Below are 25,622 nucleotides of genomic sequence, written 5' to 3' on the forward strand. Positions count from 1 at the left end.
GCTCTTTCTGTTACGTACCTACTACCCATACAAATAACAAGAGTCTGAGAGAGCGGTACCATATTAACTTAATTCCGCGGATAGGGTATAGAGCCGAATCGAATCTCATTAAATTATTATCTCACCAACATTGATAGTATTCGAGTGTCAAAACATTTCACCCTTATAGTAAACTAGATCTTAATTGACTTGTTTTAAAACTTAAGTTTGTCTATACATCTACAACCAGCGCTCCAAGCGGAAACGTTGTGAAATTAAAAATGCCTAAAATTAAGGAACTTTATTTCCACTTTACTTTGACGTTGTGTTTCTATCTACGTTGGATGTAAAATCACATGTAGGAAAGTAGGTACTAAGCAGGTAGGTACCTACTACAAAAACAGGTAGGTAAATAATATATTGAATCAAAACAATAATTTTATGTTACTAGCTTATACTTGCGACTTCACGTGGACAAATTTAAAGCGCCTATTTCATCCCTTTAGGGGTTGAATTTTCAAAAATCCTTAGCGGATGCCTACGTCATAATAGCTATCTGCATGCCAAATTTCAGCCCGATCCGTCCAGTAGTTTGAGCTGTGCGTTGATAGATCAGTCAGTCAGTCACCTTTTCCATTTATATATTTAGATTTCCAACTCTAAAAACCCTATTCTTCATTTGAATGCATTATGAGGGTAAATCACAGAACACTATTACTGTCTGAGATTACTGTACTTTTGACATGACAGTTGACCCAGAGTTAATATGGCGTGTGAAGTAATTTTTTACGGGGTATATGGAATTATTAGCGCCCTGGGTTATGCTTGGGTGCTATGTTGCTGAACAGATTTTGATAGAAATTATTTTTTAAATGTAGCATTATTTTTAAGTTTTTAACCATTTAACATGCCTGTCTTACTTTTACTAAATAGGAAAAAGGTAAAATAAAATGTACTGACTTTAATGAAATATTTATTATTTAAGTAACTGGGCAGTGAAGCATTATTACTAGTCTTATAAATATAAATAAATACAACAACTTCGCATTTAATTTCAAAAGAGTTTAGGAAGGATACGCAAAAATAAAGAAGGAATGTGTCTAAGACCTGAGGGAAATTTGCTTCCTGGTAATCAAACCCGCGGTTACAGTGATCGTAAAACGAGTATAGTACGTGACAGGTCGAATCGGGGTATGAGACGTGGGGCGCCCCGCACACCCGTACCGGGTTAGTCCGTCCCCAACACGATTGCCATCTCACCTGTAGCGCACTACAACACATTGTACGTTAGTACATTATAATTCAATGCTACAACATGGCATTTTACGCAGATCATACACTAAGGGAATAAATACACGAGTTCGGCTCAGATTTTTGTTAGTACAAAGCGTACAGTTTCTAGGAGTCACGTTACGTCGCAGGTCCCTACCGGCACGCCTTGTCTACGCGAAGGAGTAGGTAGGTATTTTATTTATAAGATCGTAGGTATCATGTATTATTGTGAGGTAGGTTATTAATACCATTATTGTACTGCCTACATAATATCATATTTGTACATAAATACACGCACAATGACTGCACCACTAATTATATCTAAAAATCTACCTGTAACTTTCATTAACTAACAGCGCTTATACCTTTTGCATCGAAAACTACATATTTCAGGGATTTTTCAAAGGCAATATCGTAGCTATATCGTAGATAATTTCAAGGAAATTAGGTAGGTGAAGTGTTGATTCAGTGCACAGGCCAAAGAAATTATAACTTTTACAAAAGATTTTTTAAAGCGAGGGATTGCTACCCATAGCGTTTTACGAAAATACACGTCAGAGCTATCTTTTAGGCATGATTCAACCATTACCATAATGAAATTACCTAGAACAATGAAGATTACAGGCGGACTTTCGGTATAACCCCTAAAGGGGTTATTATAAAGGTTGAGATGGCAATAGGGGTATGAGGCGGGAGAACACCCGGACACGCACATCACCGGCAGGGTGATTACGTATCTCGCGACAGGCTTGCGACAAGAGAGACAGCAAATGAACTGTCCCGTTGCTGTCGCTACTGCAACGTTTTACGTACTTAATCACCCCACTGCTCTCGCCCGCACGAGTTTGTGCGAAAACTTTAGTCGAGAAGATTAGTAAATTATTTAGTCGAGCCGTTAATTTTTTTTTAAATTTAATTATTTAGTGCGAACGAGTTTAGTCGAGTAACGAGTATTTTAGTTACTAAATTACGCGAAAGTAGTCCGAACTAGCCCCAAGAGGCGCATTTTTCAGAAGTGAAAATATGCGAGCGATGTCAGCTGGGCGAATTGGCCACATCGGTGACGTCAGCAGATGTTGTGGCATGAGTTTATTCACATATTTTTCAGTGCGGACAAAACGTTTTAGCATTATGCAGTTGCTGAAAGCCACCAAGCTCATTTTTTAATCCGTTGAAGGTTTTCTATGAAAAAAAAAATTGATATCACCCAGTGAAATAGCAATGTAGAACAAACCAACCTCTGTGGCTATCATTTATTGTTAGACACTGAGTTAGAGAATCACCTAGCTGAACTCTTTCTACAGATGTTGTATAGGTATGCCCAACATCATGCATTGGAGGAATTTAGATTGGTAATTAAAGTTTTGTGCACAATGCAGATACGATGGCATTGATTCTGATGTTTTTCTCTAAACTAAATTAAGAGTATCTGCATCTTTTTCTTTTTAATATTGCTAAAAAGAAAATGAATTTTAAATAGTGCTACTATACTTTTAACAATAGGTTAACGACAGTCACGAGGTTTGACAGGTCTAAAGTAAATTAAGTTTGTCTTACATTGGTAAGAAAAAGATGTGAATACTCTAAAATTTAGTTGCGATCACAAACAGTAAAAACTGGTGCAATTAAAATTTAAAATATCTAAAATAATAATATAATAATAAACAATCGCAAGGAAACACGTGTTCCTTAAATACAAAGGGGACAATGTCTTTTGTTATGTTTCACACACAAAATAAACTAATGTTCATATTTGTAATTGAACAGTAACAAAAAAAACTTTAGGTAACAGTTACAAGTGTTGCCTAAAATAAAACTAAATAACTTAAGAAAAACAAAATATTATTTGCACTTAGTGACAAAATACAAAATTATTATAGTTATTGGTTATAGTTGCAATATCATCGGAACTCAATTGTGAGGGTTAGTTTACATTAAAAGCCTATTTTCATTTATTTCTCACTTGAAATCCCTACCAACAATATTCTATTCTCAAAAAAATTTACTTAGATAAAATCATAAATGGTCTTATTACAAAAGTTATATATGGCTTAAAAGTATGTTAAACCCATCTATCTCATAGTATTTTAAATATTTTTTTGTGATGAAACCAAAAATGTTTTTTCCAAAAACATCTTTAAAATTAGGCATCATTATTTGACCAAGAATTGAATTAGTGGAGGCCTCAGCAAATTATGTAATAAATGATTAGCCTTCATTTATTTTTAATATATCTTACTTTGCATTTGGAATGCAAAACAAATTAACTATTATTAAAAAACAATATTTTATTTTTTTACTTTGTACCATTAACCAAGGTTTTCTTCTCAAATTCTTCTCTTTGCCTATAAAGTTCCTTAGCCAGGTCTTGGATAAAAGGATGGTTAAATTTTCCATATGTTGCTTGGAAAAATTCTTCTAGCTTTTTTGGTTTATTTTCACGCTTTTCATACTCAAATGCTTGGAGAATCATGTCATAGCGGTCTAGGTCCTTTGCAAATTTGGCCTCTGGTGAACTTTGATATTCATACTCCTGAAAAATACAAAAGGAAAAGTTATGAACAGCATTCATCATCATCATCATCATAATGATCAACCCATCGCCGGCTCACTACAGAGAATGGGTGTCCTCTCAGTGTGAGAAGGGTTTTGGTCATAGTCTACCATACTGGCCATGTGCGGATTGGTAGACTTCGCACACCTTTGAAACCACTATGTTTATATATTTTAGTTTAAAACCCCGACCAGTCTGTTGTAAACCTGTCTCTACTGAAGGTTTACAACAGTGTTGACAACAAATTTTTGTTGCAAGCAAGTGTTTACTGTTGTAAACCGCTGGTGGAGACTGCCCGTCATGGGACAGGACACTATTAGCTCCACTTGCCTGGATTACGGTGACAGCTCCAGCGATGAAAATCAGCAAGAACTGTCGGGAGACAATCTTCAACTGTCTCCCCCCCATCTCAGCCACCCTCACAACGGGCTCTACGGGCAGCGGCACGCGCAGCTCGCAGTCTTAACCGCGATGCGTGAGCGAACAGACTCCCTTGAAAAAGGATCCCAGATGGGTTCGAAACTAGTCGGGCTAACGTCAACTAAATCCGTGAGTACAGCTGGTGACAGATATTGTATATAACAGTTTCCTTACCTTATACAAATCATACATTCTGTCCCCGGCCATTCCAGTGAGCTCTGCAATAGTTTTCATTGCTTCATCTTCCCTCCTGTGCTTCTCTTCAGGAGTCACTCCACAGTGTGGTGTGATGTCACCAACTATACATTCCGCCAGATCATGTATTAAAGCTGAAAAGAATAAATAAAATTATTGTACAGATAAAAACTACTTTTGTTCAATACCTACTAGCAGATACCCAGCTGTGCTACTAAATAAAAAAAATTAATTGCTTAATGCATTTTTTATTATATATATATATTTTGTATACATTGTATATTGCATTTATATTATGTTCCTATCTGTTGTCCATAGAGAGATTCCTGGAGCCATGATTAATTGTTCGAAAAAATATTCACAACAAAAGACAACTGAATAGAAGTTCAACTTACCTATTTGTAGACACCTAAAGCGATCAAGCTTTGTGGGGTTGTTGTCTTCTGTGAGGAGGAAAGTCATCATGCCCATTCGATACATATGGCCAGCTATGGACTCGCAGTCTTCAACGTCACAAATCACCCAACCAGTTCTCTTAACATGCTGAAATTTTAAAGGAAAATTCTCAATTTTTTACACTTTTATAATAATCAAAGCTAGGGGATTTGCCAAAGAGTCTGTACGCAAATTAAACGAACCAACCGAAGAGGCAATTAAGTTCTACAATATGAAAGTCGTGAAGCCACATTTCGTACGTACCTTCAGACGACCCACGAGCTCCAGAAATTCAAGGATTCTTTTGCTCTCAACCACTAAAGCCATTTTAGTGTTTTGATATCCAAATAAACTGATAACACTTTGTTCTTTTTCTTTATCAGATCGAATCTACGTTTATCAATCTAACCTTGAGCTATCGAAAAGGGCAAGAGTTTTGGGAAATAAATTCAGATTTAAATTGTGTTCTTACTTCCACTTCTTCAAAAATGAAAATTGTTAATATTTTAATTTTTATTTCTTGCTGTACTTCATGTAAAAGTAAGTCTTTCCTTATGTAAAAAGTACTCTGTGCTGTACTTGTCACTTTTGACAGTGCACTGTGCATATTACAAAGTACTCTGTGGACAGTGCCTTATAATAGTCATAGAGTAGAGATTTACTTTTACAGATTGTGGATTGTGCGTTGGATTCCTGTATTTTAACGTAGACGTTATAGTACCGTAAAACGGGGTGAATAGGTACGACATCTAACTTCGCATTGAAATTTACGGATGTTTTGGTACAAATTATGATGCTTTAACTGTTTGTAAGCATCTCCGGTTGTAAGAATTCTAAGGAAACATCCAAAAAATATAAAATAATGATAAATTACTGGTATATTTTAATCAAAATATATGCTGTCCCTATTTATACTTGATCCGGGGTGTAACGGAATGGCAAAGGGGTGAATAGGGAAAAAAGGTTAGGGTTGTCAAACACAAGTTAGCTCTATCCTCTAATATTACAAAACTAGCTTATGCTCGCGACTTCGTCCGACACAAATTTCAAACCCCTATTTCAACCCCTTAGGGGTTGAGTTTTCAAAAATCCTTTCTTAGCGGATGCCTGTCTTAATAGTTATCTTCATACCAAATGTTATTATACATGGCAAAGTAGGTAGGTATCAAATCTTTAAAAAAAAGCAACCGCCGAGTTTCTTGCTGGTTGCTGGCATTCCGAATCAGTGGTTTGACGATTCAAAAATAAATAAATAAAAATATTTTTTATTTAATTAAACTGTTACAAGTAGGTAGTGTAGTTACCTATACTTGTAAAAGTTTAATTGAATAAAAAATATTTTTATTTATTTATTTATTTATCAATATTAAACAGTAAAATGCCATTTAACTAAATTTTACTAGTCGACTACACAAGAAGGAAGAATTTTTTTGAACAATTTAATTAAATATTAAAGTGACAGCCCTGTCCCTATATAAACCTTACTGTTCCTATTTAACCTTGATTCGTTCCAATTCAGTAAGTATAGCGTTCCTATCCACCCCTTTCCCGTACCTATAATCCCCATGGCAAAGCCAAAACCACTTGGTTTCCAATTTTTTCTTTTTTACAGAAAAATATGTAACATTTAGACAAATCTGCTTTTGTGACGCCTCTTAGATAAATGTTTAATGATTTCTAATAGTTTTTCTACTGTTTTATTCTCGTACTGCGTCAAAGTAAACAAAGTTTTGAGACCTACGGCTTAGCGTGTTTTGAACAACGTTTTTGCAATGACGCTTTCGTTATTTTAATGTCAATTTGTCTCTGGTTCAGTGATGCCAAATAAAAGATCAAATATTCTACTATAGGGAAAAACAATGCTACCAAAATTCTAAGCTGTTTTGGGTATTATTTTTACGTTCAAATCTCATTCCCAGTTTTGTCCCTATTCACACCCCGGTTCCTATTCACCCCGTTTTACGGTATAGTCCGTAAAAAGTGACTCCTCACGCGCCATTTTAACTATGGATCAACTGTCATGTCAAAAATAAGGACTAAAACCTAAAACGGACTAAAATCACACTTTTGAAGTTTTGAGTTTTTGACACAAAAAGTTAAAATGGCACGTGAGGAGTTAAATTTTACGCGTTCTACTAATATTAACGCGTGCATACACGTAGGGTTGCCAGGCGTCCGGATAAAGCCGGACATAGACCGTAGGCTTTTTGATTGCGTGTCCAGCCAAAATAAACGGTGTCCGGCTTGTCCGGCTTTTGTTAGGCTTTTTACATTTAGCAAACGAGCGCAGGCGAGTCGACTGTCGGTCGCTCCCGCAGGCCGCAGTGCCGCCTGACGGCCTGACAACAATATTTATGACAATAATAAACAAAGCTTGATTTTAGATACAATTTTTTTGTTGTACCTACCTATTAATACTAAGACACAAAATCCTCAATAATGTAGAATGTCCGGCCAAACTGGCTGGTTTGTCCGGCTATTAGGTTTGGCGACCTGGCAACACTACATACACGGGCATTTTTATGCAATAATTATTGCTCGGCAACGCGTATGGATCAGTATAATAGCAATCAACGGAGCGACCTGCAACAATTTCAATAAAATGCGACAGTTCATAGTTAGTTGTTTCGGCTAGATTATTTTTAATTGCTCCTACCTAGATATTCCATATAGGTAGGTAGCTCAACTCAATGTAGCTGACCGAATTGTCGCATATCCAACTGTCCATAATCTCTATGGTCCATAATATTATTTTGTTATTAATATTCTTAATATTGCACAATAAGATGGCTTTTGTTTTTGTAGAAATGTTGGCACCCAAATCTTACTATTCCTCTTCTTTTTTCCGTTTTAAAGTCTTCATAATAAAAGCACTACAAGCCGCTGCCCGTAAAACCTCGTCCATTGCCAGCGACTACTACTTAATTCCTTTATTATTAAAATATCTATTTACTAGCTGATGCCCGTGACTTCGTGGATTTAGGTTTTTAAAATCCTGTGGGAATTTTTTGATTTTCCGGGATCAAAATTAGCTGCCCTATGTCACTATCCAGGTCTTTAACTAACAGCTATGTACTATGTACGGTGTACCCATGCAAAAAATCACGTCAATCCGTTGCTCGTGACTGAAGGTCAAACAAACACACTTTCGCATTTATAATATTATGGGTAGGTATTGATATGGACAAAATATGAGTACCTACCTACCTAGGTACCTAGTAAAGTCTCTACATCGTGAATAATTATTAGGTACTAGCAGTGGCGTGCAGGTCATAGAGGCATAATATCACTGCTTGCCTTAGTAGAACTAGCTCAGTGCTTTTTCTTCATTATGACCTGCCAATAAATAAGTACCAACCTAACAAATGCCTACCCTGGCTTTGTAACCTGTGCACGCCACTGGGTACTAGGTAGGTAGGTACTACTGTCTACTTAACATCTATCTTAATATTATGTTAACAGTAGGTGTAGTCTGTAGAGTTTTGCGTAGTGTAGAGAACCTACATAATTGTGACGTAGTAGGTTTGTAACGTAACGGTGTGTTTTTTTCACATAATATCACTGACCGGTTTCAGTAATATTAAAGGAAGGATAACATCCTGTTAGGAACCTAAAGAAAGACTGTGGCCCGTTTTCATTCTGAGAAGCGACCCGTGGGCCGGCGGGCGATGGGTTGATTATGATGAATGGTACCTAAGGGACAGTGGCATGCACTTCATAGATGCAAGGAGGCTCTACTTGCCTTGTCATTCTGAACTGGTCGAGTTACGGAGTAATAATGCTGAAGGACATGTGTCTTCTTATTTGAAATACATAGCTTAGTACACGTTGTTACTGAAAATGCATACCCTATGCCCAAACCCTGTGCACAAGCTGCTAAGGGGTCCCAACCCTCAGCTGTGAGGAATGCGAGTGAGATCATTGAGCTATCGAGGTGTTTTAACTTTCATCAGAAACGGTGGCTTGGTCCCCAGAAAACCTTTACTCGATGTCGCGTGGATACGTAATGAGTAGGTACATTTGATTAATATGATCAATGGACGAGACTACAACGCGTTCTATGAATCCTAATGTTCCCCGATGTACCGCTACGCGAATTTAAATTCTAACTTGGCTTCGGACTGTCAGTGAAAATGTTGGAGTACTCGTCGCCGGTCCACCAATTAGATTTAGCTCCAAAATGAACGTTTCAACCCGTTTAAAGTTTAACAAAATTTCGTTGGATGCTCGCAAAGTTTGTTTTACCCTCTTCGTGACTTTGATGTTTGCTATTCAAGAAGGCAGCTGGAATGATTTGGTGTTTGTTCCTTGTTTATTCAGGTTTGTGTGTTTACGTTTATTATGTGTATCTTTATCTACCTATCTATTTAATAATTTCATTATGGCAGCTTTATACATTTTGTTTTGGTTCTTCATCTTTTCATCAAAATACATAAAAGGCCTTAGATTAAGAATTCTTAATCTGGGTAGGAAAAACTACCTATCACAAATCTATCAAGTGAGCCCGCTTGACTTTTAGGCTACATTGTAACTTACCACTAGATCAGTGGTTATGTGGGTTAGTTCAGATAGAGGATATCGATTAATTGTGCTGGTAAAGCAACGTTAACCGAGGTTGGTAACTTGATGGGCGACAACTTTGAACTTCAGAGGTTCTTTGGTTCCTCCGTGCCTTGGAAGCACAAGCCGTGGTCCCGGTTTTAATCAATAACATGATTATGACCAATCATAATAAACCTAGTTAACCATAAAAAACCTAAAACTGTAATGTGGAAAAGTCTCAATAGCATATCTTACCATTCATCATGATCAACCCATCGTCGGCCAACTACTGAGCATGGGTCTCCTCTCAGAATGAGAAGGGCTTAGGCCATACACAAATACACAACCTTTGAGAACATTATGGAGAACTTTCAGGCATGCAGGTTTTCTCACGATGTTTTTATTCACCATTGTAGCATGTGATATTCACATAAATACGATAAGTTAGAGGCCCGGGATCGAACCTCCGACCTCCGGAGTATGGGGCGGACATGTTAACTACTATGCTATCACAGGTAGGTTCTCTTGGGAGTAATGCGCTCGGTTCCCAGACTTCCGCATACGACTCGACTAAGAGAACAAGATTTCGTCTATAGGTAAAGGTTAAACGGTTGTGTAAGATGTTAGTGATAATAACCGGGACCGACGGCTTAACGTGTTCTCCGAAGCATTGAGGTAATGAAAAAGCCAAATTTGGACACCCAAAGTCGATCACCCATCCAGTTACCGACCGGAGTCAACATTGCTTAACCAGCGTAATGTGCTGTCACAACTAGGTGACACGTCCTTTACTATACTATCAACGATGTTATAAATATGGAATCCTCCTTGATGTGACACCGTGGTTTCATAATAAGAAAGAGTTCCCGGGACACGGGTTCGAATCCTGACGGAGCATGGCAGTTTTTAAATTTATAATTTGATCTACCTAGTTCTATTTTCCACCCTGCCAGCAAATACATTTCTCAAGCGATTTAGCTTTCCGGTACATTGCCGTATAGAAATCAGAAACACATTAGAGGTATAGATTTAAGAAAAATTGCCATAGGTACTAGATAGGTATGTACCTATTTCTCCAAAAATTTAAGGCAGATTCATGGTCTGTATGACCACAATAACAAAAAGCTAATTTTCCCATATATCTAAGTATAATAAATAAATTATGTGCATAGGATAAATAGGCACTTTACGAAACTTTCTTCATGTAATTTAACTAGGTAGGTAGGCAATTTGAATAGGAAGGAATGCGAATGTACATATTCAACTTTCGCGTACTTTCAAAAAAGCGAGACTTAATTTTATGGATATGTGCAACTATCCTTGAATTTTAATGCATTGATACAATAATGGACACAAACTTTTTTGGAAAGATACCTGTGCTGCAAGGTGATATTGTTACCTAAATATTAATTAATTAATACCTATACGTAGTAACGAAGTCTAATAGGAGTTTAGGAATTATAGGGAAGGAAACTAAATTTTACACATGGAATTCATTGATCGTACTTCGTTTCGTCGGTATTGAGTATTTGCTAGCTTTAATTAAACTAAGAACTAAATTCGCAGTACGTAGATAGCTCGTGTTTTATGACTAAGGTAAGGTATACAGTAAGTCGATTACAAGAGAAAGCGCATTGCTTGCGTTAGTTCCTGTTAGTTAATTTGCATTGAGTCTTGTTAGCTAGACATATCCATTGCTATACTCTACTCGGTGGTATACTACATATAATATAAAAAGACTTGTCCTTACTGACTGACTGATCAATAGAACGCACGCACAATCGAAACCGCTGTGATGAGAAACTATAAATTTTGACAGTGGGTGCATTTTCTAAGAAAGGAGTTTTGAAAATTCAACCCCTAAGGCAGTGAAATTGGGGTTTGAAATTTGTGTAGTCCACGCGGACGAAGTCGCGAGCATAAGCTAGTTTAGGAATAAGACGCAGAGAAAAATTAACTTAATTATAAATTGATCATTTAGTGTTTTCAGTAGGGGCAATTAAATGGGAAGCGCCTGCACCCTACGACCCGGTGTGGCTTGCCAGCGTACAGACACACACACCAGTCCCATCTGTCAACGAGACCCGGCTATGGGGATGGGTCAACAATTATGATGTCCAGTTTAGACTGTTTACAAGGTAAACTAAAAAATGTGGCCTACGTTTGGTTATTTGACGTATATTTAAGTAAAATATACCATCAGCTCGAAACTTCAGTCTAGTGCTGACGTCACTAAAATGGCGGCCACGCGTATTACCAATTTGTGGGACTTATACGAGTTATACATATTTTAAACTTTGCCATTTCTATTTTCAGGCGGAACCCGTATGAATTTCAACTTCTTAAAGCGAACGATTCATCGATGCTGCGCGAATCCAACTTCAACTTTAATAACAAGGTGAAAGTCCTGGCGCACGGCTGGCTCAATCACGGCGACGGTCCTATGCCGGAATCCATTAAAGAAGGTACGAGTATCTTTATGAAAAACCCCATTTGAATTCTTCATTTCTTTCTACTTTCAGATTTTATTCCGTTTGGTTTTACGTTTTTTCAATAAATTTTTATACGAGAACTATCAGTTGCCCGTGACTTCGAAAGCGCTATGTAGGGTGTAACCAGAACGCTGGCAAAAATGAAGACAGCTAATAGTACCTACTGATGATATGATACCACAAAAAAAAACGCGAAAAAAATTATAAAAAATCCTATAATTTTGTAAAAGTTTACGAGATAGGTATTGCAAATAAAACATCTGACTGTTGCTAGAGGTCAACGAACGTTGCGTAAGTAGGCCACTCGGAGTCAATACCTACAGTTTAATATTATCCTGTGCAGAAATCACGTTAAAATTATTATTAAAAGAATAATTTCAGCAAGCATAAATAAAAATTTACAAAGTTCTCTGAAGATTTTATTTCGAATAAACTAATCGAGCGTTTCAAACGAAGTTAATGCAGTGTTGAAAGTTGGAACCTGAGCTTTTTCAGGAAGTAGACTTAACTACGAGCAAAGGAAGACGGCATTAGCAAAGTGCTGTTAGTTGGCTTTTAAATCCATATCTACAAACATATACTTATACCTAAAGTTATAGCGTAAGTGTAGTGTGTCTATAATCTTGAAATAACTGCTTCTCACTAGACTAAGGTCATAAAAATTTATTATGGTTACTTAACATGATTTAAAATTCCTGTCTGTCTGTCGGACTGTTTGTTGAATCTTGGCAATGTTTCACAGGCCGATAAAGTAGTGTAAGGAGTGATCAAGGAATGACTTGAATGCACTATTCATACCCGAGCTGTTTCAGTAACGAACTTTAATTGGGTGAACCGCGTGAACGGCTCATATATAGGTACCTACCTACCTAATTTGCCAGACGTACTCAACATAATCATAATAATGACCTCTATGCATGCATTGTGGTTTTGTGCAGAGCATTCGAATGTTCAGCATTTCTAAATTGGCTCTAGTCTGGTTTGGTAGGACGCTTTGGCAGTGGCCACCACGTATTACTCTATATTGGCCCGCCACAAAGTTGGCATTGGGCTTTCAGTACAAGGACGCGTAGAAACTAATTAGAGTTATTTTAAAAACTGTCATAGTCTTTCCAAGCCATAATCCACTCCAATCTTAGACTGATCGTCACTTATCACCGCACCTGGTCTTTGACTCGGTGGAGTCAAGGGGTCTGCGATCTGGTGAGAAGGACAGATGAAGGGCTAACTTGATATCGAATAAAAAAGAAATAAAAATATGCTCCAAAAGGGATTTTATTGCAAGTAAACTTGAAATATTGAACATTTCGCGCGAACTGAATGCACTGTTCAAACCGGAGCCGTTTCAGGAAGGAGCCTTAAGCGACGGAAGGTCGCAAAGTGCTGTTGGTGGCTTTTAAATCTTTAATATAAATTGCTTCTCGTCGTAACGAGCTTTTGAACTACGGCTCATATAATTTACAGCGATGTAGAAGTTAAGGAAGTGTAATTTTGTTTCATTGAAAATGTTTTACAATCATTGAGTAAGTATTATGGTGTAAGTGAAAATACTCGTAGTTCGAGAACATTAATTCTCTATTTGTAGCTATGAAAACATAAGTTGATAACAGTTTTATACTTAAATAGGTAGTAACCATGGTTTTCATAAAATAATATTTATACTTATGTAGTTAAAGCCATAAAGTTATGTTATAGTAACTTATTAGGCTGCAAGGTTTTATTTTTCTGTGATATCTCAGAAAGTATGACAAAGTGCAAACTAAACTTTTTTTTTTTAAAGAATATTAGCCATATTAAGCGTCAGGCTTGTGCTAGGAGTAGGTACGACAATAGTGCAACGGGCGGGGTTTGAACCGTCGACCTTTCGTTTTTCTGTCCACTCCTATACCGGTTGAGCTAATGGGGCCGATTCTCTAGTACACAATCTCTAAACTAAACTAAATTAGCAGGTCTAAATCTAGTGCTTTCCTTTTCCGCAAGCAACATTATGAAAGGGATAGCAATAGATTTAGAAGTGATATTTTAGTTTAGTTTAGAGATTGTGTACAAAGGAATTAGCCACATTGAGGCTCTAAACTTTCAGTTTTTGTCAAAAGATTTCTGGACATCTTGTGTTGTATCGACACAGGTAAAATTTGAAACGAGCTAAAATTAAGAACTCAGTCCAACGAGGAATAAAACAACAGATAAGTCCACAAAAAAGATTTTGATTCGAATAAGCTAAAAGAGTTTAAAGAGGAATTCGAGGAGTCCGTAATATGAACTGAATGCATTATTCTATTGAAAACGGAGATGTTTGAGGCAAAAGAACTAACCACCGGAAGGCCGCAAAGCGTTGACGGTCGGCTTTTATCTTTTATGTAAAATACTTCTGGTAATGACGATCTTTTGAAATGCCGTTTATTCAATTTATTGCTTAATGAAAGTTTGAGAAAGTGTAATTTTATCGAGCAATTTGTATTTAATTGGCTCTATTAAGTCGCCTTTGTTTTTGCTTCTTCATTCGCTTTACTTTGTGTTAATTGAACACAGAATAAATCGGTGACCAAATTTATTTCATGACTCCCCATTGGCTGCCACTTCATCTGCAAATTAATTCGGTTTTCTCGAAGATATTTTTCTGCGATAATATAAAGAAGCCTGATAGTAGCAAAATCTGTGAAAGTACTATCAAATACTAAAGTACAATACAAGAATAAATAAATTAAATTAAATTAAAAAAAAAATCCTTATTAGCCCGGACTTAGGCAGCTGTCCCACCGCTGACGAGGAAGCGACTAGCTATCAACTATTTTCTCTCTCAAGAAACGTAAACCAACGTAAGAACACACAAAAAATTTAAAAACGGATTTTGAATTTTTATGAAAAACGAAAATGAGCTTTATTTCGTCTTTCGTATATTCAGTCCCACAGCTGGATATATTAACTTCCAATGCTCTTCATAGAACACGCTCTAGTGCCGCTCCCGACTACTGGAGAATGTAACGAGGAATTAGGATCATTGGCATAGCAAAGGGGGGGCGGCGGGGGCAGGCCGCACCGGGTGTCACCTTTTTTGGGGTGACACCCACCCGGTCTCTCAACTTTGAGGAGTTGGGACTTGGAGTCCAAGCATAAGGTCGTTGCTTAGTACCTACAACGTTAATTCACTATGAACACTTCCTGAATCTTGATAACTTAGGCGGGCAGTAACCCTGCAGCATCAGGATTGAGGAGTTGGATCTAGAAATTTTTATGGGACCACCACGGAAACACCCCCTGTCAATCAAAACAAAAATTTTGCAAATCGGTCCAGAAACCTCGAAAAAATCGGTAAACATACATAAAAAATACGGGCCGAATTGAGAACCACCTCCTTTTTGGAAGTCGGTAAAAAAATTATTGCTTTTTACTTTCGATGGGGTGTCACCACCAACTTCCGCACCGGGCGCCACCCAAGGTAGCTACGCCACTGATTAGGATACGTTCTCAGTACCTACTAGACAACTTATCCTGATTCCTCTACGATATACGTTTACAAAATCATCCTATTATTTTCAGCATACCTTAATGTGAGCGACCTAAATATTATCGTGGTAGATTGGGGCACCGCAGCCAATGTGAACTACATATTGGCCAGTTACAACGTAGCCTTAGTTGGAAGAATGCTCACAGAGTTTCTTAATTTCCTAATAACCGAAGGCGTTTCTATGGACAACGTGCATCTTATAGGACACAGTCTGGGAGCTCATGTTGTGGGTATAGCCGGTGCATATATAAAACAAGGACCTATAGACACCATAACAGGTAAATAATATGCTTTTTGCTTTCTGGTTTAGGACATTATGTTTACCTAATCATTTTTCTTACATTTTTTACTTTTCGTTTTTCCAAAATATGTAATTATTTATCTTTATATTTAATGCTTTTTAGGGTTTTGTACCCGAAGGGTACTAACGGAACCTTATTAGGTAGGTACTAAGCCACCGCTGTCTATCCGTCCGTCCGTCCTTCCGTCTGTTTGTCAGCGGGCTGTCTTTCGTGAACCGTTAGTCACAGTGTTGAAATCACAGAAATGTGTAGGTATTTATATTGCCGCTAGTCTAAATATATAAAAGAAAAAGGTGACCTGACTGACTGACTGATCTATCAACGCACAGCTCTAACTACTGGATGGATCGGGCTAAAATTTGGCATGCAGATAGCTAGGCATCGTAGGCTGACTTAGGCGTCCTATATAGTCCTGAAATAGGTGTTTGGAATTTGTGTATTCCACGCGGATGAAGTTGCGAGAATAAGCTAGGGAATAATAAAACTAAAAATTAAAAAGTGTTATTTCTTGTATGATGGTACGGGACCCTTCGTGTTCGACAGTGACTCGCACTTGGCCGAGTTTTCTTTATTTGCTTAGACCAGTGCCCTGTTTATCAAACATTACAAGTCTACAAGCTCACAAGTTACAAGTTACAAGAACTTTTTACAAACTCTTGTAAATTATGTTTATCAAATAATTTCACAAGACTTGTAGGATTTTACAAGACTTGTAGAACTTGTATTTTTAATTTATACACACTTTATTTTTGCTAAATTGCAAAATAATTTTTTAACCGTAATAAATGTCGATAAAATAGCAATTACGGTACCATAACTAGTCAAGTTATTGTTAAAAATAAAACTTTTTTTCATATAATTTAATTTTGTGTTACCTATTTGTAAAACCTATTGCTTCTTATTTTATTTACCTACCTACTTTGATTTATTCTATTTCGGTACACCAACAGGAAGTACCTAAACAAACAAAAAGTTTAAATTAAAAATAATACACTATTTTTCATGAATTAAGGTTAGACTTAAAATTTGGAAAAATAGATAGACTTTAAAAAATTTCGCTATTCGAATTACACCGCAAAAAATGGCGAAATCTGATGCGAAAGTTACAATTATTCTTCAATTAAATAATTCGTGACAAAAAAGATATTTTATTTGGCGCATTTACTGATAAATTATCTAAAGACCAAAAAATAGCAGAGTGGAAAGAGATACTATTGCTATGTCAATCGCTTGGACTTGTATCTGCCGAAAAAAATTATGCCAGCATACTCGTATGTATATGAGACACGTTTTGGTCAAATTTAAAAAGAGCAACATTGATAAGTTTAATAAAATTACACCTTTGAATTATTTTATAGTTATTTTACCTATTTCTACTAGGTACTAGATAATTTAATTATTCTATCATACTTGCATACAACTTGTAAAATAAATTAAGAGTCAACGGAGGCTCTCCAACTTTTTCGTTACAAGTTACAAGCTACAAAGGCATTTTTGATGAACAAAACCACAAATACAAGTGTGAAAAACACTTGTATTACATGTGATATTACTTGTAGCTTGTAGTTTACAAGTGTAGTTTTGATAAACGCATTCTTGTAAAATGCACAAATTTACAAGAGAAACGCTTGTAATACAAGACTTGTGACGTTTGATAAACAGGGCACAGGGCTTCGTCTGAGTACAGACCGTTTTCTTTTCCTATTCCTCATTTTCCTGATTTCAATGCTATTACATTTCAGGTTTGGATCCTGCATTACCCCTATTCACGCTGGGCAATAAAGACGCACGTCTGGACAAGCATGACGCACGACACGTTGAAGTGATACATACTTGCGGAGGCTACTTAGGGTTTGCGGCACCTCTAGGACATATTGACTTCTACCCGAACGGCGGCACTCGACAACCTGGATGTGGCATCGATTATAGAGGTAATGAGTTATCATGATAATCTCCTCCTCCTAAGATATTATAGTGCGCAATTGTGTGCACAAACACAAGTGCACTCTCCATTAGTTCACTCTCATAGCTCGATGGGACGGAAATCCGACAAGACCGGAGAGAGGTCAGGTTCAGGACCGACGGATTTACGTGCTCTCTGAGGCACGTGGGAATTATACACCAAAACTGGTGGGAGGCATCGGCCGTGATTAGTTACTACCCTACCGACAAGGTCGTGCCGCCAAGCGATTTAGTGTACGATGCCGCGTAGAAACCGACCTTGGGATACGGGTTTAATGAAACTTCCATACCCCTTGCAAGTTAGCCCGCCTCTATCTGCCCGCAGGTGAGATCGCAGTCTAACTAACTTGTATCGGAATTAAAAAATAGGTACCTAACACCAGCTGTTTCTATCCAACCATAGGGAATTTTTGTCTTTTACAGGTCTGTGTGCTCATAACCGGGCCCACATGTTTTTCGCGGAATCCATCATATCTGACGTGCCATTCACCGCCGTGCGCTGCAAGGATTACGACGAGCTTTACTACCAGAGGTCCTGCAAAGGCACGGGCGAGAAGTTAATCATGGGAGGCTTTGATATTCATTACGGGTACCTACCTAAATATTTTCATAAGCCTACGTAAACACTTTAGCTAGTACTTTATTGGTTGATTCACTAGAATAAACAGACTAAAAAAGAAAAGATCAAGCACTAAAGGACCATGGGCATTTTTGTATGAACTCTGGCCTGATAACCAATAGAGCTGTTAGTTTATTGATTATAACCTACAGTTACTGTAACGCTCATGAAACCACCGGGTATTACAGTCGTGGACATAAAAATTATATTTTTCGTCATGATTTTCTTGTAAAAATTCAACCAATAATGGAGAAGTTCATGCTTTGCTGCATTTTTGGTCTGCTTATCACTTGGGTAATTAACCTTAGGGTACGTTTTACGTAATTACCTACCTACCCACTTACTGTTCCTCATACTGAGAAATGTACATGTTTATCTGCCTTTTCGAATTAATTTAACTTTGAATTATGTAGTAGATATTATTAAATTAAGCAGCTGGCAAACAAAACAGTTTAATTACGATACCTAAGTACCTTCTCAGGTACAAACAAAAAAGATTCATGACGTTAGTGAAGACATGTTTTGAGAATAGCATACGTGTACTGGAGTAATTTATGTAAGTACAGTAAATATAAGCGGTTTATAGCTGAACTACATATAATTACAATGAATAAGTACTAGTATAAAAACTAGACGTTTTTATGGTACTTGCACAAATCACTTGTCTCCGGTGGTTTACAGAGTTCTGCCAAGAACTTCAAGTGTATGATATAAGCTTTCGTTCCATGGGCAAGTGGTTATTGGATATGCCGGTCAACTTGTCTCATCCTCCTTTTTCGCCGTTTAATTTCTTTAATTCAAATTTAAATTCTTTGCATACCTAATTATTATATTACAGTACATTATTATACCTACCTAACACCATAAAATATAATATCTAAGGTATTACAATTAATAGAATTATGGTTAACTAGCTGATGCCCGCGACTTTGTCCGCGTGGAATTAAGTTTTTTTAAAAATCCCGTAGGAGCTCTTTGATTTTCCGGGATAAAAAGTAGCTTATGTCAGTCTCCAGGTCTTTATCTATACCCATGCCAAAAATTACGTCCATACATTGCACCGTTGCAATGTGATTGAAGGACAAACCAACAAACCAATAAACCAACAAACAAACACACTTTTGCATTTATAATAAGGGTACTGATTGTCTAAAGCGCTAAATTAAATTTAGTCATAATAAAATATCACCAGTGTTTCAACCCAAAAAATCGAATCTCTATCCTATAAACATTTAACTAGGTACCTATGAATTAAGTTGTTTTTGTTCTCAATGTAAGTGTACAGTAGATACATAATATATTTATACTTTATCTATACAACCTTCATTATTCACCTAATGAAATTAATGATAAATAGCTGGCTAATAAATTAGCAGTAAACCTCGCTAAGTATTGTGTTAACAAAAGAATACTTTACAAACGACTCAATTTTGTTAAACAAAACGGGCCAAATCTATCGCTAACGTCGTATATAAAGAACTTTCCTCTGAAGCGAGAACAATGGCATGTAAATCTTTGATGTGAATGTACAGGGTCTCTCCTCATCCTCTTTTTCCGGAAAAATTTGATGATGAAGTTATGTTGCCTGCTATATATATGCGAAAGTCTGTATGTTTGTTAGTTTTGTGCTTCAATCACGCCGCAAAGGAGCAACAAATCGACTTGATTTCAAAAAACTTGGAGAGTATTGGAGAATTTTTATCTCGGAAAGTTAAAAATTTCCGACGGGATATTCAAAAAATCCCAAGTCAACCAAATCAAGGCATTAATATACTAGATATTGGCACCGGTTCCGTTGTCTTTCTCTATATTTTTTATAATTATATATTACCTTTTATTGAGGGCGTCTAAAAGGGCATCTAAAATTCTATTCTAATAGGCTACTTGACAATTTTTTTAAGTTGGTCTTAAATGGTTAATATTTGTCCTATTATATCAAAAAAATTAACACTATATTTTTTTGCGCCCTAAAAACCGTAAAACTTTAATTTAAAAAAATATTTTTCTTAGACAGGTGAAAACACTGTCGGCCATGTTTGGCCGATAGATTATCTGTACTCTGACGTCATGCATTTGTAAACAACAGCATAACCACAGAGTACATTATATATACTGAGCATAACCTACCAAAGTTTAATAAACATGACTTCTATACTAGTTTACATGAAAAATATAGTAATTATCGTTATTGCATCATCCGAGAATGTAAAAAACGCATCGATAAAGACCACAGGAAAGTTGTGGATTAGAGTGCCCAGTGAAATAAATATACGTAACACGCAAAGACTTGCTTAAAGGGATCCTATATGACTAACGACTTCAACCCAAATTTATTTTTGCAAAGATCACTTTGTTGTAAGTCTTACTTAATAACTTATTCAATTTATAAAGAGAAAACGATATTTTTTTACGTTTACTATGAGTTTTTAGAAATATATAAAAACTAGCTTATGCTCGTGACTTCGCCCGCGTGGACTTCATAAATTTCAAACCTCCATTTAACCCACTCAGAGGTGGAATTTCAAAAAATCCTTTCCTAGTGGATACCTTCTCTTTACCTACAAAGAACACACTCACCAAATTTCATGTATCTAGGCCCAGCTGTTTAGATGTTTAGGCTGTGCGTTGATATATAAGTTAGTCAGGACTCTAAATTTTATATATATGGATACTACGTTAGTCCCCGCGTGACATAGGAATGACATTTCTTTGTTTACATATTTAATGACGTCACATCATGGCTGACAGCGTTTTCTGCGTTTCAAATAAAAATAAAAATTGTATTTTTTTAAATTGGATTTATATATCCATCCTGCGTTTTTAATAATTGTTATTGATATATTTCGTTGTTTTAAGCAAAATACTATATAAATAATCATTTATTGGACGAAATTAGATATGAGTCAAGTAGCCTATTATATATTCATCTAATATTGTTCTTGCCCTGGTTTAATAATCAGGGTTGTGGTCACCCTGTGTCTATTGTTTCGTTTCAGGAAAGGCGGAATTTACTACCTCAAGACAAACGCTGAGAAACCTTACGCCTTGGGAGACGTAGCCCCATGAGCTTGGGGTCACGCCTGTCCCTTCAGCTATTTGTACAAATAATGGAAATTAGCAAATTTTCCTTTATTAGGTACGTACCTACATACTGAACTATTGAAGATTTCATACACGAAGATATTTAATTATGTAGACTTGACCAACACACGCACGCATGCACATACGCATGCACGCACACATGCACACACACATACACACACACAAATAAATTCATAAATGCTTTGTCTGTTGCAAATTGAAGATTTAGATCCGGCAAATAGTGCGAAAGTAAACACTTAACACTATTAAGAACATCAAGTAGGTATAACTATATACTGACGTGTTTTTTTCTTTGTCCTGGGACTCCTATTCTTCTCCTCTATTGAAGAGTGTCCTCCCCAAAAATTATGGGATTTGCTGCGAACTATGGGGTTTGGTAAGCGACGTAACCAGCTTGCTAGCGATTTTGACGTTAACACACTAAATACACATTTCAGCACCCCACCATTTCAGTTGGATTCCGTTACAAAAGCATCTACTATAAGCAAAATTTCTGCCCTACCACTGCCTGGCCATTCTTCATTTCAATTTGAAGCCACCTCTGACTATGAGGTTAAGAAACTCATTGCATCCGCCACAAGCAAAGCTGTTGGCAGTGACCAAATCGGTCGGGAAATGATCTTACTGGTTCTTGACATTGTTTTACCTTTCATCACACACATTTTAAACTTTTCCCTGAGTTCGGGGGTATTTCCAACGTTGTGGAAAAAGGGACACATTATCCCCATACCGAAAAAATCCGATCCAACTGACGTAACACACTTTAGACCGATTTCAATACTGCCTTTCCTTTCAAAGATCTTAGAACGTATCGTACACCATCAATTCTCTAATTTTCTTAACAATAATTCATTATTAAGTTCTCTTCAATCAGGCTTTCGACCCTCTCACAGTACATGTACGGCACTCATAAAAATCACCGATGACATCCGATACGCTATGGATCAATCACAAGTTACGTTAATAACTCTCTTAGATTTCAGCAATGCCTTCAACTGTGTGGATCATGACATATTACTAGCAATACTACGCTCTTTCAATATCTCTCAGGTTGTAGGCGAATGGTTTCTCTCATATCTTCGGGGTCGTAAGCAGTGTATTCGTACTGAGGAGGCTACATCTGAATGGGCTGACACTAGTATGGGTGTTCCCCAAGGCGGAGTGCTCTCTCCTTTACTTTTTTCAGTATTCATCAACACATTAGTCTCCATCTTAAATTTCAGCTCCTATCACCTGTATGCAGATGACTTACAGCTGTACATTTCATTCAATGCTGAAAATGCGCTAGACTCCATTCTGAAACTCAATAGAGATCTAGAGGCGATCCGTATCTGGACCGAAAACCATGGACTCCTCGTGAATCCCTCTAAAACACAGGTTATGTTAATTGGTAGACCTAGGCAAGTTTCAAAACTGGACTTAAATTCACTTCCTCCTGTCATCTTTAACAACTTAAATCTACCATACACCACTCAGGTCAAAAACTTAGGGCTTTATATCTCGCAAGGTCTCTCCTGGTCTTTTCACGTTGGGGAAATTAGTCGGAAGGTTTTTGCTTCTATGCACGCACTTAAACGGATGCAGAATATGTTGCCCCCAAAGGCAAAACTTGTGCTTGTTAACTCTCTGTTGCTCCCCCTTATAGATTATGCGGACATTTGCTACACTGACCTTACAGAAGAGCTACTGAACAAACTCGATCGTCTACTCAATCTATGCATTCGGTATATATTTGGTTTGCGTAAGTTCGATCACATCTCAAAATTCCGTTCCGAACTAGGGTGGCTCAATATTCGGTATCGCCGGAATGCGCACGTTCTTGCCTGTCTCTATGGCATTCTCAATGACCCATGCTCTCCTATATACCTGAAAGAACGTTTCAAACCCTTTGGCTCCTTAGGTCGCGTTCAGCGATCCTCAAATATAGATATTCTTGCTTACCCGAAACACAACTCGGCGCTATATTCAGATTCCTTTACTGTGACAGCAATCAGGCTATGGAACGCCCTTCCTCAGCAGGTACGACAAGCTCCGTCTCTTAACGTTTTCAAGACTCGTGTATATAAACACTATCTAAACTGTCAGAACCCTTCTATGTAATTACACATTATTAAATATATTATCCTACAATTAAAACATCAATATTACTCATAATATTATTATTGTATATTTATTATTCATCTATCACTATATTATATATGTATATATATTATGTATTATATATGTACCTGTGTATATCTTTATCTATATATTATTATTAAGGCATTTCTGTGCCTATTAATATACATATTACTTATATTATAATTATTATCTTTATGTTCCCTAACAACTTACGTACACCTTAAACCCAGTTTTCACTAGCCCTTAAATCCTCTTCAACCTAGTTGCCTGGTAGAAATCGCTTCACAGCGATAAGGCCGCTGATTGTATGTTCTTCTTTTACATGTTTCATTTTGTGTCTTTTTTATTTTATTTTTTGGTGTACAATAAAGTATATTAAACTAAAAACTAAAAATCCTAGGTCACCAGAATATTTTGTCGCAGCAATTGTCAACCTAGTGAGTTCATCTTCTCAACGGGTCATGGCTATATCTCAAGACAATATTATTATTATATCTACTCGCAGTGTGACCGTGCGCTGAGTTTTTCGTTTAGACGATGCCTACTAGTCTATTTTGTTGAATAGAAACATGTGTAAATGTCCAAAATATTATAGCAAATTACCTTATTGTTTTAATCAATGAGGATTTGGGTTACCTATCTTAAACTTTAGCTTTAATATTTACTTGTTATTGCCAACTTCGCCTCGGTATAAATTAATTTTTCAGCAATATTATTAATGATAAAAAGTTACCCGTGAGGCTAGCCTGGGCGCAGGAAATGAGCTGTTTGAAGCTTAGGTAATTGTTTATTTAAGCAACTTGTTTCAGCGTTATTAATGAGGTGCCTAAAGCTTGGTGTCCATTAGCTACTATCACATAAGCGATCGCATATTTTTTAGCAGCTGAGCAATGAGCATCTTATGTCTAGTACTTAGTAAGCTTCCATCTAGATGCTTGAGGGTGGCTCAGACCTCCGAACGGTAACTTTTTATTCGACAAGGTTGTGATTTTCAGGCTTTTAATTAAATGTATGTATGTAGGATTCCTCTTAGAATTACTTCATGATGCATGCAAACCGCAGTCAAGGTTTTATGAAAAGATTTTAAATTATATTATTTTACGGCTGTTTATGGCTGTAAATTTATGGCTGATTTAGAGCCTAGATGCTCAGACTATAGAAGCCATTGTGCAATGTGCGCCTAGCTTTAACGTAATTAAATAATACTTAGTTGCGCAGACGGTTTTAGTAGGCATCGGATTAGTTAAAAACATATTTTTTGTAACCTGCGCGTTAAGTTTTTAAATAGATAACAAGGAGTATAATGACTAGAATTAAGTGAATTTTTGTACCTTAAAGGATTATTACATTATTGATTATATTGACAGTACCATATTTATTTTTATATAATAAAAGTTAACTATTACTGGTTCTTTTATTTCGTGATATAATTTCCAAATGGCATTTGTGTAACACTACTTAATTAGATATTTTTTAGGTTTTCGTACCGAAAGGATATAACGGAGTCCTATTAAATGTCACTCTGCTATCTGTCTGTCGGTCTGTCCGCTTGCTTGTAGACGAAATGAGTTACAAACCTGAAAATTTCGTATTTGGTGTAGAACGTTGACCCAAACCGAATATTGAATAAGAAATTTAATTAAATTATTTCTCAGTGGGGCTTCCGGCTTCTTTTTTATGTATAAAAGAGCGAGGCCCGACTTGCTTGCTATGTCCATGTCCAGGACAGGCTGTAATGTAGGTCCTTATTTGAAGGGCCAAGATTAGGCCAAGTGCGGATTAGCAGACTTCACACACCTTTGAGAACATTATGGAGAACTCTCAGGTATGCAGGTTTCCTCACGATGTTTTCCTTCACCGTTAAAGCAAGTGATATTTAATTACGTACTTGAAATGCAAATAACTCCGAAAAGTTAGGGGTGCGTGCCCGAGATCGAACCCCCGACCTCCGATTAGGAGGCAGGCGTCCTAACCACTAGGCTATCACAGCTTCACTTCCTATGTAAAGACGGCCAATTCATACTTTATTGGAACTACCGTTTCACCGCAATAAGTACAGCAGAAGTAGGTACTTACCTATTTTGAATACCTTCAGCTCATGAGTAGAGTGCCTTGAGCA

The 25,622-nt window shown here is 36.9% G+C and overlaps 2 protein-coding genes across 4 annotated transcripts; one reads left to right on the forward strand and one right to left on the reverse strand.

The window, feature by feature from the left end:
• Positions 1-938: 938 nt before the first annotated feature.
• On the reverse strand, positions 939-5,414 carry LOC117994617 (5'-deoxynucleotidase HDDC2). Its single transcript, XM_034982567.2, has 4 exons — positions 5,120-5,414; positions 4,816-4,963; positions 4,400-4,554; positions 939-3,784 (listed from the first exon to the last, which is right to left on the reverse strand). Exons 1-4 carry the CDS (start codon positions 5,180-5,182, stop codon positions 3,548-3,550), a joined length of 603 nt encoding a protein of 200 aa, XP_034838458.1. The 5' UTR covers positions 5,183-5,414; the 3' UTR covers positions 939-3,547.
• A 3,574-nt stretch (positions 5,415-8,988) lies between these two features.
• On the forward strand, positions 8,989-24,788 carry LOC117988903 (pancreatic lipase-related protein 2-like). Of its 3 annotated transcripts, none has more exons than XR_011237496.1 (8): positions 8,989-9,175; positions 11,379-11,535; positions 11,714-11,862; positions 15,430-15,675; positions 17,442-17,630; positions 18,085-18,250; positions 21,277-21,416; positions 23,904-24,788. XR_011237496.1 is itself a non-coding variant. In XM_069502802.1 (7 exons), the coding sequence occupies exons 1-7, from the start codon at positions 9,145-9,147 to the stop codon at positions 21,344-21,346; spliced, it is 1,008 nt and encodes a 335-aa protein (XP_069358903.1). In that variant the 5' UTR covers positions 8,989-9,144; the 3' UTR covers positions 21,347-21,716. The 3 variants fall into 3 exon arrangements, 1 of the variants encoding a protein (XP_069358903.1); XR_011237497.1 differs by having other exon boundaries at positions 11,388-11,535; XM_069502802.1 differs by lacking the exon at positions 23,904-24,788 and having other exon boundaries at positions 21,277-21,716.
• Positions 24,789-25,622: the final 834 nt, after the last annotated feature.

The sequence above is a fragment of the Maniola hyperantus genome, chromosome 2, assembly GCF_902806685.2.
Source record: "Maniola hyperantus chromosome 2, iAphHyp1.2, whole genome shotgun sequence".
Taxonomy (NCBI): Eukaryota; Metazoa; Arthropoda; class Insecta; order Lepidoptera; family Nymphalidae; genus Maniola; species Maniola hyperantus.